Source organism: Hyla sarda (assembly GCF_029499605.1).
Source record: "Hyla sarda isolate aHylSar1 chromosome 1 unlocalized genomic scaffold, aHylSar1.hap1 SUPER_1_unloc_3, whole genome shotgun sequence".
Lineage (NCBI taxonomy): Eukaryota > Metazoa > Chordata > Amphibia > Anura > Hylidae > Hyla > Hyla sarda.
Genome location: NW_026607589.1, coordinates 368586 through 384477, shown reverse-complemented (window position 1 = coordinate 384477; position 15892 = coordinate 368586). Strand labels below are relative to the sequence as shown.

The 15892-nt window shown below is 45.8% G+C and overlaps 3 protein-coding genes across 3 annotated transcripts in view; 2 read left to right on the top strand and 1 right to left on the bottom strand.

Annotated features, from left to right (window-relative positions):
• The window catches only part of LOC130298173 (uncharacterized), a 308559-nt gene extending 296910 nt beyond the window's left edge, over positions 1 to 11649 (bottom strand). The window contains exons 1-5 of the mRNA XM_056551085.1: positions 11266 to 11649; positions 9794 to 9941; positions 9116 to 9295; positions 6558 to 6684; positions 6410 to 6474 (exon numbers count right to left, since the gene is read on the bottom strand). Of these exons, the coding sequence (XP_056407060.1) occupies positions 6410 to 6474; positions 6558 to 6684; positions 9116 to 9295; positions 9794 to 9871 (450 nt within the window). The 5' untranslated portion in view covers positions 9872 to 9941; positions 11266 to 11649. The remainder of the gene's footprint in view (positions 1 to 6409; positions 6475 to 6557; positions 6685 to 9115; positions 9296 to 9793; positions 9942 to 11265) is intronic.
• Positions 11650 to 11729: 80 nt separating this feature from the next.
• The window catches only part of LOC130298163 (gastrula zinc finger protein XlCGF66.1-like), a 50101-nt gene continuing 45938 nt past the window's right edge, over positions 11730 to 15892 (top strand). Inside the window, exon 1 of the mRNA XM_056551076.1 lies at positions 11730 to 11767. The gene's annotated coding sequence lies outside the window, so the exon portion shown is untranslated. The remainder of the gene's footprint in view (positions 11768 to 15892) is intronic.
• Positions 13375 to 15892, top strand: part of LOC130298172 (uncharacterized) — a 121311-nt gene continuing 118793 nt past the window's right edge. Inside the window, exons 1-2 of the mRNA XM_056551084.1 lie at positions 13375 to 13621; positions 13705 to 14274. Coding sequence (XP_056407059.1) covers positions 13438 to 13621; positions 13705 to 14274 — 754 coding nt within the window. The 5' untranslated portion in view covers positions 13375 to 13437. The remainder of the gene's footprint in view (positions 13622 to 13704; positions 14275 to 15892) is intronic.

Genomic DNA, 15892 nt, shown 5'->3' with positions numbered 1-15892 from the left:
ACTAAAATACGCTGTTTTGGACTTTGGAATTTTTTTGCACGTACGCCATTGACCGCGCGGTTTAAGTAACAATATATTTTTATAATTCAGACATTTCCGCATGTGGTGATACCACATATGTTTATTTTTATTTACTCAGTTTTTTTATGGGTTAAATTCAAGGTTTAAATTCAAGGTTAAATGACCTTTATTAACTTTTTTTTCCACTTTTTTTTGCAGTGTTATGGCTCCCATAGGGGGCTATAACACTGCACACACTCATCTTTTACACTGATCCCAGCAAAGCCATAGCTTTGCATGGATCAATGTTATAGGCGGTCGATTGCTCAAGCCTGTATCTCAGGCTTGGAGCAATCAATCACCGATTGGACGCGACGGAGCAAGGTAAGGGGTCCTCCGCTTGCATCCTAGCTGATCAGGACATCGTGATTTTATCGCGATGGTCCCGATCAGCCCGACTGAGCTGCAGGGAAGCTTTCACTTTCATTTTAGATGCGGCGATCAAATTTGATCGCCACGTCTAAAGGGTTAATAGCGCGCGACATCGATCATTGGCCCAGGGTCCCGGCTATCACTAGTGTGACCCCGTTTTAAATACCAGGACCGGGCGTAGGGAGTACAGGTATGCCCTACGTCCTTAAGAGGTTAAGCAATTTTCAATAAACAGTAAATATAAAACAAAATTATACAGTGGAACAAGATGCATAAGAGAATAGGCAGAGAATATGGCATCTCCGAGAATGTAAAGAGCGCATAAAGCTTCTTCACCCAGGTACCATAATCCCTATAATATAAATCCCTACTCCCCCAAACGAAAAGTAGAAAATAGCATAGTCTCTCAACGTCCTTGAAAAGTGCACTAAGGCATCTTAGGAGAAATTGACATCGATCACCGCGCAGTCATCATCTGGTAAGAAATAGGTGTCGTCGATGGGGAGACAGAGTTACCACATGCCTTCCCCGGCCCCAAACCATGTAGACAAGCATAAAGTGCAGCTCCTCGCTATGGGAGCCTCACTCGGACCCTGCTGGTGCTCCACTGACTCCCAGGGCATCCAAACCGAGAACCATAGTGCTCAAAATAAATGGTCAGCCTGTATTCAGTATTATTTATCTGGTAATCTTAGCGCCCCTAGAGAACCCCAAGTGGTGTATCTAAATGGTCGTACAATCTCAACGATCCCCCGAGAGTCAAAGTGAGCAACAAGAAAGGATTTCCATTTTTAGAAAAAATGTTTAGTGCCAGTTTCTGAATGTCTCTCGGCATCTAAGTGATCTACGTCTAGAAACGATTTCAATTGGGCAATCAGCATAGGCAAATCTGGAGTGGTAGTATCTAACCATTTAGACAACGCATGGCAACTAAATGGACTATATGGACAAACCAAAGAAACCTCTCCTCCCCTTCCCCTCCTCCCTCCGGTGGGTGCAACTGGTGAAATAGGAGCGATTGCGGAGTAAAAGGGACCCGCACCTTCCAATGATCCCATATGTACGATTGTATGAGACGCCAGTATATCGCTGAGTGTTAGCACTCCCAGATGCCATGATACATGTTTGTAAGTGGGGTACTTCATTTAGGGCAATGAGTGATCCTATCTGGGAAGTTATGGGAGGGCAAGATGTTGAAGCCATATAGGGCAGCGTGAGCGACCTTGAAGTATGTCTCCCTCCACCTCTCATCGATAAAAATTTTCCATACAGACCCACTCAACACTACGTCAGTAATGTTTGTGTCCCCTGTCCATCTTTCCCACGTCCGAAATACATATTTGGGATCAAGTTTTAGGAAGCGGTTACGGAAGGCTGCGTACAAGTCAGAGATCGACCTTCTCTGGGGTTCATTGCCTATAATGTCATCTAAAATGTGGTTTGGGGCTTCCTTCGACAGATTCCGATATCTAGACGAACAAAAGGCATTACCTGATTGGCATAAAGAGTGTGGGACAGGGGGAGGTCAAACACACGGAGCATTTCTCCAGGGGTGAGCCATCTATGGTCATCACTACGAATCAGTTGCCCCACCATCCGAGCCCCTCTAGAAAGCCACAATTTCAACCACAGAGAAGATTTACCCTGCAGGAATTCTGGGTGGTCAAGCAAGGGCATCCTTTTGGATACCAGAAACGGAAGGCCAAAAACTTTTCGCACTGCCTTCCAGGTCACTATGGTATCTCACAGTAGCACTGAGCCCCTGATCCCTACCCGAAGTATAGCTTATGAAGTGTGAAGCAGTGTCGGTAGAGACCATGGGGCAGACAGTACTGTTTCCACCGCTAGAATGGAGAAGTAGTCAGAGGAGTGCAGTCATTCAAGTGCTTGGCGAAACAAACAAGCCAAATTATAGCCCCTGATGTTTGGGAAATTAACACCCCCCCTCAACCTTGCTAAGCATGAGCTTCTGTAAAGCTATGCGCGGGTGCTTGCCCTGCCATAGGAAGCATTAAAAGGCTGCGTTGAGGCATCAAATGTCATCATGCCGAAGTAGAAGTGGGAGAGTTTGCAAGGGGTACAACAAGCGGGGGAAACTAATCATTTTAACGAGATGGCATCTATCCAGGAAAGATAAGGGCAAGGGGCTCCCAGCACTTCAACTCCACAAAAATACGCTGAAAGAGGGGTGTGTAGTTGAGTGAATAGAGCATGTCAGGAGTCTTCCCTATGCGAATGCTTAGATACGTTATGGAAGAAGAGGCCACTGTAGCACCCAAGGCATTCGCATCAAGAAGCCACCTGGGAGGAGTCGCACCCAAAGGCAGTAGCATACTCTTGGCAGCATTGACCCTGTAGCCCGTGAAGCTTCCGGCATAAGATAGAAAGTTCAGAATTTTAGGGACAGCCTCATTGGGGGTGGTTAGGTAAAGTAATACATCATCGGCACACATGGACAATTTGATCTGGGTGCCCACGGCTCTACCCCTGTAGATATCAGAGGAGATCAAATAGCGGGCCAGAGGTTCAATCGCCAGATCAAACAATAAAGGCGATAAGGGACAACCCTGACGTGTTCCTTTCGCTAACTGGAGGGGAGTGGATAAGATGCCTGGGGTATGTACCCTAGCCCTGAGACCATCACATAGGCCATCTATAAAGGAGCTAAATCGACCTACAATCCCAAACTTTGTCAGGACCAGCCGCAGCCAGTCAAACCGAACATTGTTAAAAGCTTTTTCAGCATCCAAAGCAAACAATGCGGGTTGGGTTGCTGTCTGGGACTGGCCCCAAACACTGTCCAGTACTGCCGGTACCCTCCTAATGTTCATGACCGCCGAACAGGTTTTCACAAACCCCACTTGATGGTCAACAATAAGGGAAGGTAAAAATCTAGGCAGGCGATCTGCCAGGATCTTAGATAATAACTTCACATCCTGGTTGATCAGAGCGATAAGAACCAGGTTCTAAAGGGTCCTTGTCAGGATTGGGGAGTACCTTAATATATGCTAGTTTCGCAGCCGGAGAGTGTATGCCTGTGCCATTTTGTTAAAATATGCCATAAGGGGGATCAATCAGGGGTTTGTAAAACTTGCCAGGATAGCCGTCTGGCCCTGGCGCTTTCCCATTTGCCAAAGCGTGTATACTAGTGGCTACTTCTTCCATTGGAACATCACGTTGAGCTCCTGCTGCTGCTCATCAGATAAAGATGGTAGGGTGAGCCCCTCCATAAACGGCATCCCTTCCTCAGAGCGGGGAAGAATAGAGAGCAGCATAGTAGGAGTCCAAGACGCCATTAACTGAGTGCGGCTCATGCATTACTTGCTCTGATGAGTCACGCAACGCAAGTACATGCGCAGGCACGCGTGACTCCTTCACTATATGCGCTAGCAAGCATCTCGCCTAATTGCCCTGCCAAAACATAACTACTTCAAAGTGAGATCTATGGATTCTCTCTTTCCTATCCAACCAGAGTTCATACAAGGATTTTGCTGCCTGCCACTTGAGTTTATGATCTACGGTGGGGGACTCTAAAAAGTAGGAGTAACCTTCCGCTAAGGCTGCGCTTGCCATTGCATGACCCTCCAGAGTATTCCTATAACACATAATTTTATCCCCAAGTACCGCCTTAGCAGTTTCCCAGTACAGAGAGGGATTGTCAATGTGGGATGCATTGTCCGTTTGAAATTCCAGCCACCACCCCCTGAGAAGACTTAGAAAAGATTCATCTTTCGTTAAATAAGACAAAAACTGCCACAAGATGTCAGAACCCTTTGTGCATGATGGCAGGAGCTCCAAGACCATCAGTGCATGATCCGAAATGACCAGGTCCCGTATGTCCACCTCTCCCAAGCGAGAGCACACAAGGGGGCTGACTAGGAAATGGTCAATGCGAGACCATGAACCGTGTACGTGTGAGAAGTGCCGCCAAGAGTCTATCAATCCCGTCTGTGTCAGGAAAGGAGGGAGGACCCTGTCACTCTGATGTGGGATGGTAGATATGTGAGCTGAGCGTCTATGGTCTATTCACTGTATTTAAGTCCCCACGCAGGATGGTGTGCGCTCCATTAGAGCTATTGACTGTATCTGCTAAAGATGCAAAGAAGGAAGAGTTATCACCACTAGGAGCATAAACATTATAAACGTGATATGTGGTACCATTATGGACTAGTTGAAAATGAGAAAAACACCCCTCGTCATCCCTTTCGTGTGAGAGGATGTGGTGCGAGAAAGACTTGTGAAGCAACGTTACAACTCCCGATTTGCCGTCCGCCACTGGGCTGCCAAACACCTTGCCCACCCACAACTTCTGCATTCTCTGAAAATCCTGCTCCGTTAAATGCGTTTCCTGGAGAGGGACTATGTCCGGACGCAGGCGTTTCAAAAAGCGCAGAATTTTTATGCATTTTTGTAGGGAGCATAAACCCTTAACATTCCACGTCACCAACTTACACATGGTCCCCCGGGGGGCAAGAGAGAGCAGCGGGGAACATATACTGAGGAGACAATAGCTATGAGGGCGAGGAGAGCATGAAGGACAAGAGGACCAAAGATGGGTGAAGGCGAGGAGGAAACATTGGATGGAACCAGAAATACAAGGAAGGGAAAACAGGAAAGGATCTGACATCATGAGAAAAATATGGGGGAGGGGGAGGCAAAAACACAGAAACAAACAAAGACAACCCGAAAAAGGGCAAGAACAGAAAAATAAAAATCCCCAGACAGACCAATCCACAGAATAGAATAAGGGCGGCCATAAATTGGGTAAAGGATTCCACTTTTTTCGGACATGTGGGCGGCTAGAACACCCACCCCAGACCCCCGACATAAACCAATCAACTGGGCTTAAACGAAAGGGGAAGAATATACACGTAAAGAGGGGCCTCCAGGGGAATCCTACAGCAACTATAACTAGATGGGTACCTATAGGAACGGGATCCCTCAGTGAAACACGGGGAAACTCATGACCGGAGGAGATTACCCAACCACTACCCTTAAACAGCAAGAATAGTACAAAACCGGGCAATCCCTAGAAGGAACCGTAGAGGTGTGGTGTAACAGAACCATTGGCTAAGAAGAACAACAAATGGCATTACATATGTTACAGTGAATAATAAATGACAATAAACCCCTAAACCACAGTGTAAAATGATCCCCTGGGACAGTTAAAGAGGTGCCTCGTGGGTCAACAGGAATTAAAACGATTCAAGAGTGGCACATCCCCCACATTAATTCTATTGGAGCGGGTGTGATGGCCTCGTACACATAGGGATATTACTTGTCCATATTCCAGCTGTAGTATCACATTAGTTTGCATTTTGGCTGAATAGAAGAATATACAGGAAGAGACAGGACAGAGAGATTAAAGAATTCTACACAATTATTACAGCAGAAGAATCTGTGACTCTTCTCTATATTAAGTTGTTACTACTCACCTGGGCGGTTACCTGTAGGAATGTCCTGCTTATACTGCTCATCACCGCTCACATCTGTTTCTTCTTCTTCCTTTATATCTGTAGCATTAATATTGTTCAGATCTTTTCCTGTAGGAACGTCCTCCTTATACTGCTCATCATCGCTCACATCAGTCTCTTCTTCTTCCTCCCTATCTGTAGCATTAATATTGTTCAGATCTTTTCCTGTCGGAATAACCTCCTTATACTGCTCATCACAGCTCACATCTGTCTCTTCTTCCTTCATATCTGTAGCATTAATATTGTTCAGATCTTTTCCTGTCGGAATGTCCTCCTTATACTGCTCATCACCGCTCACATCTGTCTCTGGAGCATTAATATTGTTCAGATCTTCTCCCTTATTCATAAGATGTGGAAGAAATATAGTAAACATCATCAGACAGTAGGAGAAGTCATGTGGGATGTTATAGATGAGCAGGAGATGAGGAGTCATGGAGGGTGAGGGGACTGACCACAAGAGCTTCACAGCCCTTCTACAGATCACAGGGAATATCTCCATCTACCTGATCATCCTGTGGAAGAAGAGGACGGGGACACCTCTCTGGTGCTGTTCTCTTACTGGATCTGACTGTAGGGAACACATAAAGAGACTGAATTCATTCTTTACATACAAATAATGAGAGGACGTGTGTATATAGTCAGGTCTATTACCTGGTGATGTGAGGGGCTGCTGATCCTCCATCATGACCTGATCCTTGTACTGATCCTTGTGTCCTTCTACATACTCCCACTCCTCCATGGAGAAATAGACCGCCACGTCCTGACACCTTATAGGAACCTGACACATAATGATACAGTCATCACCCCGACCCCTCCAGTGGTGTTACTGTATAATGTCCCAGCAGTGTCACCTATCCAGTCATCACCAGACCCCTCCAGTGGTGTTACTGTATAATGTCCCAGCAGTGTCACCTCTCCAGTCATCACCAGACCCCTCCATTACTGTATAATGTCCCAGCATTCCCAGCAGTGTCACCTCTCCAGTCATCACCAGACCCCTCCATTACTGTATAATGTCCCAGCAGTGTCACCTCTCCAGTCATCACCAGACCCCTCCATTACTGTATAATGTCCCAGCAGTGTCACCTCTCCAGTCATCACCAGACCCCTCCATTACTGTATAATGTCCCAGCAGTGTCACCTCTCCAGTCATCACCAGACCCCTCCATTACTGTATAATGTCCCAGCAGTGTCACCTCTCCAGTCATCACCAGACCCCTCCATTACTGTATAATGTCCCAGCATTCCCAGCAGTGTCACCTCTCCAGTCATCACCAGACCCCTCCATTACTGCATAATGTCCCAGCAGTGTCACCTCTCCAGTCATCACCAGACCCCTCCATTATTGTATAATGTCCCAGCATTCCCAGCAGTGTCACCTCTCCAGTCATCATCAGACCCCTCCATTACTGTATAATGTCCCAGCAGTGTCACCTCTCCAGTCATCACCAGACCACTCCATTACTGTATAATGTCCCAGCAGTGTCACCTCTCCAGTCATCACCAGACCCCTCCATTACTGTATAATGTCCCAGCAGTGTCACCTCTCCAGTCATCACCAGACCCCTCCATTACTGTATAATGTCCCAGCAGTGTCACCTCTCCAGTCATCACCAGACCCCTCCATTACTGTATAATGTCCCAGCAGGGTCACCTCTCCAGTCATCACCAGACCCCTCCATTACTGTATAATGTCCCAGCAGTGTCACCTCTCCAGTCATCACCAGACCCCTCCATTACTGTATAATGTCCCAGCAGGGTCACCTCTCCAGTCATCACCAGACCCCTCCATTACTGTATAATGTCCCAGCAGTGTCACCTCTCTAGTCATCACCAGACCCCCCCATTACTGTATAATTTCCCAGCAGTGTCACCTCTCCAGTCATCACCAGACCCCTCCATTACTGTATAATGTCCCAGCAGTGTCACCTCTCCAGACATCACCAGACCCCTCCATTACTGTATAATGTCCCAGCAGGGTCACCTCTCCAGTCATCACCAGACCCCTCCATTACTGTATAATGTCCCAGCAGTGTCACCTCTCCAGTCATTACCAGACCCTCCATTACTGTATAATGTCCCAGCAGTGTCACCTCTCCAGTCATCACCAGACCCTTCCATTACTGTATAATGTCCCAGCAGGGTCACCTCTCCAGTCATCACCAGACCCCTCCATTACTGTATAATGTCCCAGCAGGGTCACCTCTCCAGTCATCACCAGACCCCTCCATTACTGTATAATGTCCCAGCAGGGTCACCTCTCCAGTCATCACCAGACCCCTCCATTACTGTATAATGTCCCAGCAGTGTCACCTCTCCAGTCATCACCAGACCCCCCCCCCCCCCATTACTGTATAATGTCCCAGCAGTGTCACCTCTCCAGTCATCACCAGACCCCTCCATTACTGTATAATGTCCCAGCAGTGTCACCTCTCCAGTCATCACCAGACCCCTCCATTACTGTATAATGTCCCAGCAGGGTCACCTCTCCAGTCATCACCAGACCCCTCCATTACTGTATAATGTCCAAGCAGTGTCACCTCTCCAGTCATCACCAGACCCCTCCATTACTGTATAATGTCCCAGCAGTGTCACCTCTCCAGTCATCACCAGACCCCTCCATTACTGTATAATGTCCCAGCAGTGTCACCTCTCCAGTCATCACCAGACCCCTCCATTACTGTATAATGTCCCAGCAGTGTCACCTCTCCAGTCATCACCAGACCCCTCCATTACTGTATAATGTCCCAGCATTCCCAGCAGTGTCACCTCTCCAGTCATCACCAGACCCCTCCATTACTGTATAATGTCCCAGCAGTGTCACCTCTCCAGTCATCACCAGATCCCTCCATTACTGTATAATGTCCCAGCAGTGTCACCTCTCCAGTCATCACCAGATCCCTCCATTACTGTATAATGTCCCAGCAGTGTCATCTCTCCAGTCATCACCAGACCCCTCCATTACTGTATAATGTCCCAGCAGTGTCACCTCTCCAGTCATCACCAGACCCCTCCATTACTGTATAATGTCCCAGCAGTGTCACCTCTCCAGTCATCACCAGACCCCTCCATTACTGTATAATGTCCCAGCAGTGTCACCTCTCCAGTCATCACCAGACCCCTCCATTACTGTATAATGTCCCAGCAGGGTCACCTCTCCAGTCATCACCAGACCCCTCCATTACTGTATAATGTCCCAGCAGTGTCACCTCTCCAGTCAGCAGCTCCATCATCTTGTTGATGAGTTCTAGGATCTTCTGTTCATCCATTTCCTCATGTATCAGGGAGTGAGGTGGGGGCCCCGGGATTGGGCTCAGGGTTCTTCCCAATCCTTCACACACAGGGGCTTGACAGCACCCACTAGAGGACTTCTTCACTACTGTGAAATCCTGTGTATGGAGAGACACATTAATATCACTACATACATTCCCAGAATCCCTCACCTCTCCAGTCATATCCATCTGTTATTACATAGATAAGAATGAGGTCATGTGACATCACTCCCAGAATCCCTCACCTCTCCAGTCATATCCATCTGTTATTACATAGATAAGAATGAGGTCATGTGACATGACTACCGGAATCCCTCACCTCTCCAGTCATATCCATCTGTTATTCCATAGATAAGAATGAGGTCATGTGACATCACTCCCAGAATCCCTCACCTCTCCAGTCATATCCATCTGTTATTACATAGATAAGAATGAGGTCATGTGACATCACTTCCAGAATCCCTCACCTCTCCAGTCATATCCATCTGTTATTACATAGATAAGAATGAGGTCATGTGACATCACTCCCAGAATCCCTCACCTCTCCAGTCATATCCATCTGTTATTACATAGATAAGAATGAGGTCATGTGACATCACTCCCAGAATCCCTCACCTCTCCAGTAAGCCGGAAGAGTATCTGTAGGGTGAGGTTTATGATCCTGTTGGCCATCTTGTTCCTGTCTCTCTCCATGGTTGATGGGTCATCCAGGAGAATTCTCTTATATAGAAGATATCAGCAGAGGATCCTGGATTGGAGAAACCTGAAGGGAAGAAGAGGAGACGATGATAAACCGCACAAGATTCTATGGAGAAATAAAATCCATTTCCTGGAGATAATCTGGGGAAACATCTGAGGAGACATTATAGGGGTTTTCAGATTTCTCTATAAAACAAAATCCATTGTCCGAGGGCTGTAAAATAAGAGACTAGAGCGCACTCCCCTCTCCCGTCCAGTGGTGGCGCTCTGGTCCTCCAGGTCTTCTGAGGTCGCTCTCCCTGCTCTGCTGAAGACGTTGTGAATCCATTTCTCCTAATCTCTGAGGCTGCGGTGTATTCAGAACGTCTTCATCAGAGCAGGGAGAAGAATAGAGGGATTCAATATGACATTGTCCAATGAAGAATAGTGAAATGTGTCCACTAGGGGGCACAATATACATCACAATTACATCAGGATGTTATGTGAATTGTGATATGTCCCCCCGGAAGAACCTGCTATTACCTGCAGCAGAGGCCGAGCATCATATACCGTTACACACGCAGGGTCTGGGCCACCACCGGAGTCAGTGTTTCCCAAGCAGGGTGCCTCCAGCTGTTACAGCATTTGGCTGTCAGGGGATGCTGGGAGTTGTAGTGTTACAACAGCTGGAGGCACGCTGGATTGGAAACACTTAAGTAATAATAGGGGTGCGGGAGAAACTTAAAAAACCTGATACTTACATAGTCCTGTATGGAAGAAGTGGCTGATACCCGGAGAAAAGAGACTGACCAGGTGACAGGATGGGCGGGTAAGTGACCTGATACCTTCACCATCCAGACATCCCCTGGGGGGGCAGTATAGGCAGGAAATCAGGCAAACAACCGCTGGTCGGCACGGCGCTCCCTAGAGAAACAACCGCACAGCGCCATGTCTAAGCCACGCCCACCTACATTATTTTATTACAAAAATGGGATATAAACTTATTAGGGGAGGGGCTTCTATTACAAACCCTGAATAACGCTCTGCCATAGTGATCAGTGTTATCGGTGCTCGGCTTATACAGGCTGTGGAGGTGTCTGTATACTTAGAGCACCGATCTGAGCACAGAGCATGGTAAGGGGCCCTCCAGCCGTCATCTCAGCTGATCTAGACTCCACCCCCAACAACTGCATTTTACTCATTTTAGATCCTGCAATCGACTTTGATCATGGAATCTAAAGGGTTAATGGCGATGAGCGTCATTAGTGGTGAGTCCTGGCTGCTTATAGCTCCGGAGCTCACCTCAAAGTCCCATATGGGGCACAGAATGTAAATATACATCGTGTCCTTAAGGGTTAATAATAAACATCCCCAATAATCCTGATCTGATGGTGACCGCACACACGTACCTGTATCTGTAGAGGAGCCATGTGCTTACAGGACCTGCGATGATGTCACCGTCATGTGATCAGTCACATGGAGGAGGAGGAGTCACATGATCAGGGGCTGCTGCTCTGAGAGATCTCCACACACAATAGCAGTGACTGCCCCACCAGGACCTGCTCTGTATCTGCTACATGCTGGAGGTGTAGGACCTGTGATGATGTCACAATCATGTGACCAGTACATTTGGGAGGCAAATTTAGCAGTTTAGATGTGACCGTGGCTGAAGGACCTGTGGGGAGGATCATGTGACAGGAGTTGGCGGAGCTCAACAGTTCATGATAGAAGAGAATGTGATTAAAGGACCTGTGATAATGATCATGTGACAGCAGAGTCCCGCATACACGGAGCAGATGAGCCCAGAGCTACAGCCCCAGATCATGTGACTCCTCCATGTGACTGATCACATGACTGTGACATCATGCAGGTCCTATAGGCACACGGCTCCTGTACAGTCTGCAGGTGGAGGTATGTGTGTGGTCACATGTGGAGGCTGTTAAATGTTTTTTGTACTATTAACCCCTTCAGGATTCGGCAGTTTTGAGTTTTAACCCCTTAAGGACACAGCGATTTCTAATTTTTGTGTTAGTTTATATTTTTCCTTCTCGCCTTCTAATAGACAGAACGCTTGTAATTTCCTCTTTATAAACCCATATGAGGCTTCTTGTTCTTGTTGTTGTGTTTTTCATCCCTGATTTGTACTTTGTAATGACATCACTCATTTTACTGCAAAATCTACAACAAGGGTCAAAAAAATATTATTTATGGGGTGAAATTCGAAAAAAAAAGCCATTTTTAAAATTTGTCTTCTGTTTGGACGCAGTGCACATTACGGTAATAATTCTCTTTATTCTGTAGGTCCAAACAATTACAATGATAAATGATTTATGATATATTTTTTGTACAATAATGAGTCTGTATCAGATTGTTCTACCTTGTCCCCTATAACTCTCTTATTATTCCGTATACGGGGATGTATGAAAGTCATTTTTTGCGCTGTGATCTGTAATTTTTATCGGAAACACTTTAGTTTTGATGAGACTTTTTTATCGCTTTTTAAGAATTTTTTTTGGACCATGAAGTTATATTTTATTACATTTACGCCATTGACCGTGCGGTTACACATATGTTTAGGTTTATTTTGGTTTACATTTTAAAACAAATTGGTAAATGGGGAAGATTCAGTCGTTTATTAGGGGAGGGGCTTATTCATATTAAGTTAATGTTCTTTTTACCTTATTCCCAGTTTTTTAGTCCCTGTAGTAGACTATTACATGGAATCTATAGATTACATACACTGATCAATGCTGTGATGCTGAGGCTGCCTGCAGGATTGGAGCGTCGTTCAGACAGCATGGAGCGAGGTTAGGGACCTCCACCCGTTCTCTCAGCTGACCGGGACCCCGCTATTTCACTGTGGGTGTCCTTATCAGCTCCACTGGGCTACCGGAAATAGATTTTTTCCATTGGTGATGTCCGGCATTAGCAATGAGTCCCAGATGCTGATAGCAGGTAGGTCCTAGGGGCTATGAATCGTGCTGAACTCCTGACTGTGCTTCATAGACTGGCAGCGGCCTCCCTCCCCTCCAAATCTTATCACTTTAATGACAGGAGTCCCTGCTCTGAAAGGGGTTTCCTGCACAAGAGCAGAAGATATGCCAGATTTGATGCGTCTTCTGCTCCGGAGCTGGGCCCGTGGCTATACATTATATACCTCCTGCCCAGTCAGCCATGAAGGAGTTAAATGGGGGTGATGCATTGCCACTTAACTTTTTTGGGGCCAAACACTATACAGATAGCTGCTTATTGTCCCTTCTACTCGCTGGGATAAGAACAACCAGTCTAGCTAGGGTTAAGTGGCGCACAGCACTGCCAATTCTATCCTTAGGGGCCAGACAGTAAGCAGCCATCTATATAGTCCCGGGGGAGGGGAGCAGTGATACTATGAAATATCACTTAACTCCTTACACTCCATGGGACGGGCACTTTGTGTATAATGATCTGAACTGACAGCTGGATCATCAGACTTGCAGTCAGTTCAGGACATGTGACCATAATATAGAGGATCTGCCCCGACAAGTATTCACCTCATGATCTGAGAGCAAGAAGATAAATCATGTGCAGGAATATCCCCTCAAATGTCTCCATATAACATCCTGGAATTGTATAGAATTAAATGTTTATTCACAATACAGGTTCCTATAAGGGGTCAGGACGTGGCGGTCTATTTCTCCATGGAGGAGTGGGAGTATGTAGAAGGACACAAGGATCAGTACAAGGATCAGGTCATGATGGAGGATCAGCAGCCCCTCACATCATCAGGTAATAGACATGACTATATACACACGTCCTCTCATTATTTGTATGTAAAGAATGAATTCAGTCTCTGTATGTGTTCCCTACAGTCAGATCCAGTAAGAGAACAGCACCAGAGAGGTGTCCCAGTCCTCTTGATGAACAGAATATGGAGGACATTAGTACAGGGAAAGATCTCATCTATATTAATTCTACAGCTATAAAGGAAGAAGAAGAGACAGATGTGAGCGGTGATGAGCAGTATAAGGAGAACATTCCTACAGGGAAAGATCTGATCTATATTAATGTTACAGACATAAAGGAAGAACAAGAGACATATGTAAGCAGTGATGAGCAGTATAAGGAGGACATTTCTACAGGGAAAGATCTTATCTATATTTATGCTACAGACATAAAGAAAGAAGAAGAGACAGATGTGAGCGGTGATGAGCAGTATAAGGAGGACATTCCTACAGGGAAACATCTGAGCTCTATTAATGCTACAGACCTAAAGGAAGAAGAAGAGACAGATGTAAGCAGTGATGAACAGTATAAGGAGGGCATTTCTACAGGGAGAGATCTGCTCTATATTAATGCTACAGACATAAAGAAAGAAGAAGAGACAGATGTGAGCAGTGATGAGCAGTATCAGGAGGGCATTTCTACAGGTAACTGCACAGGTGAGTAGTAACCACTAAATACAGAGAAGAGTCACAGATTCTACTCAGTCACAGCTGCAGTAATTACAGAAAAAAATAATGTTCATATATGTTACTCACTAGGTCTATTTGTCTTCTGTATTTAGCTCACAAATCCCTTTGTTCTGCTGTTCACCTATTCTGGCATCCACTGTTCAGGAAGGGGAGTGTCTGAGGCAAGCACTGAGCCCGCCCTCACTCACCATTCACTTCCTCCCTGGGTCTGCTGTGCTGGATCTCTTTATCCAATCACTGCAGGCGGCTCTGTAAGCCCCTCCTCTCTGCTTTCATGCTGCAGTCTGATAGGACAGGAGTGAGCACAGAGGAGTACTTGTCCTGCCAGGTCTGTGCTTCAGCTGGGACAAAGACGATTCTACAACCGGACAGGATTATGTTTTATGTGCAAAATTAACCCCACCTCGAGGATCCTGCCCTACTGGGTACACAATAAAAAATTATTGGAAATAGCTTATTTGAAAAAATGTGGAAATATTTATTAAAATACAATTATAAATTTAAAAGAAAGAAAAACCCCATATACATAAAACATAATGATCAGAGAAATACTAGTTATATGTTGTAATTCTCTGCCATTGGGCCCTAATGGTAAAAGATAGAGAGATATAGCAGTGCCAATTGTTTAGGAGTCCGGACATCTGGCACTGCTATATCTCTCTATCTTTTACCATTAGGGCCCAATGGCAGAGAATTACAACATATAACTAGTATTTCTCTGATCATTATGTTTTATGTATATGGGGTTTTTCTGTCTTTTAAATTTAGAATTGTATTTTAATAAATATTTCCACATTTTTTCAAATAAACTATTTCCAATAATTTTTCATTGTGTACCCAGTAGGGCAGTATCCTCGAGGTGGGGTTAATTTTGCACATTTTTTAATATTTTTGATCGGTGGGGATCGATCTCTTAGCCACATTAAACCTCGGATGCTTGGTTGTGAGCTGCACACATCCCTTTTCTTGTGTATTAGAAGTAGAGCAGGAAAAAACCCTCAGGTATGGCGCTGCAGACTCTTGTAGACAGATGAGGCGGATGCCAAAGGTAATAGGAAAGTCCTCAGCAGGACATTTTATTTAAAAAACAATAAAATGGACAAGATTACTCGTTTCGGGAGGATCCCTCCCTTCCTCCGATCCTGATCTGAGGAAGGGAGGGATCCTCCCGAAACGCGTAATCTTGTCCATTTTATTGTTTTTTAAATAAAATGTCCTGCTGAGGACTTTCCTATTACCTTTGGCATCCGCCTCATCTGTCTACCAGAGTCTGCAGCGCCATACCTGAGGGTTTTTTCCTGCTCTACTTCTAATATTGACTCCCAGGACGACTTGTTTCCTCCTGCAACCCATCGGCATAGCAGCGACTCGCATTACAGTACCCAGATTATATCGTGGGTAATATGCTTTTTTGCATAGATCTCAAGGTGAGCGGCCATCTATAAGCCCCGTGGGGTTGCCCCCCCAACCACCACCCGATCTATTGAGGGTAATACACGAGGCGCCGTCCGTCGGTCCTTTCTTTTCTTTTCTCTACAGATTCTTTTCTTGTGTAGGATTATGTTTTAGATCTGTGGTCTCAAAG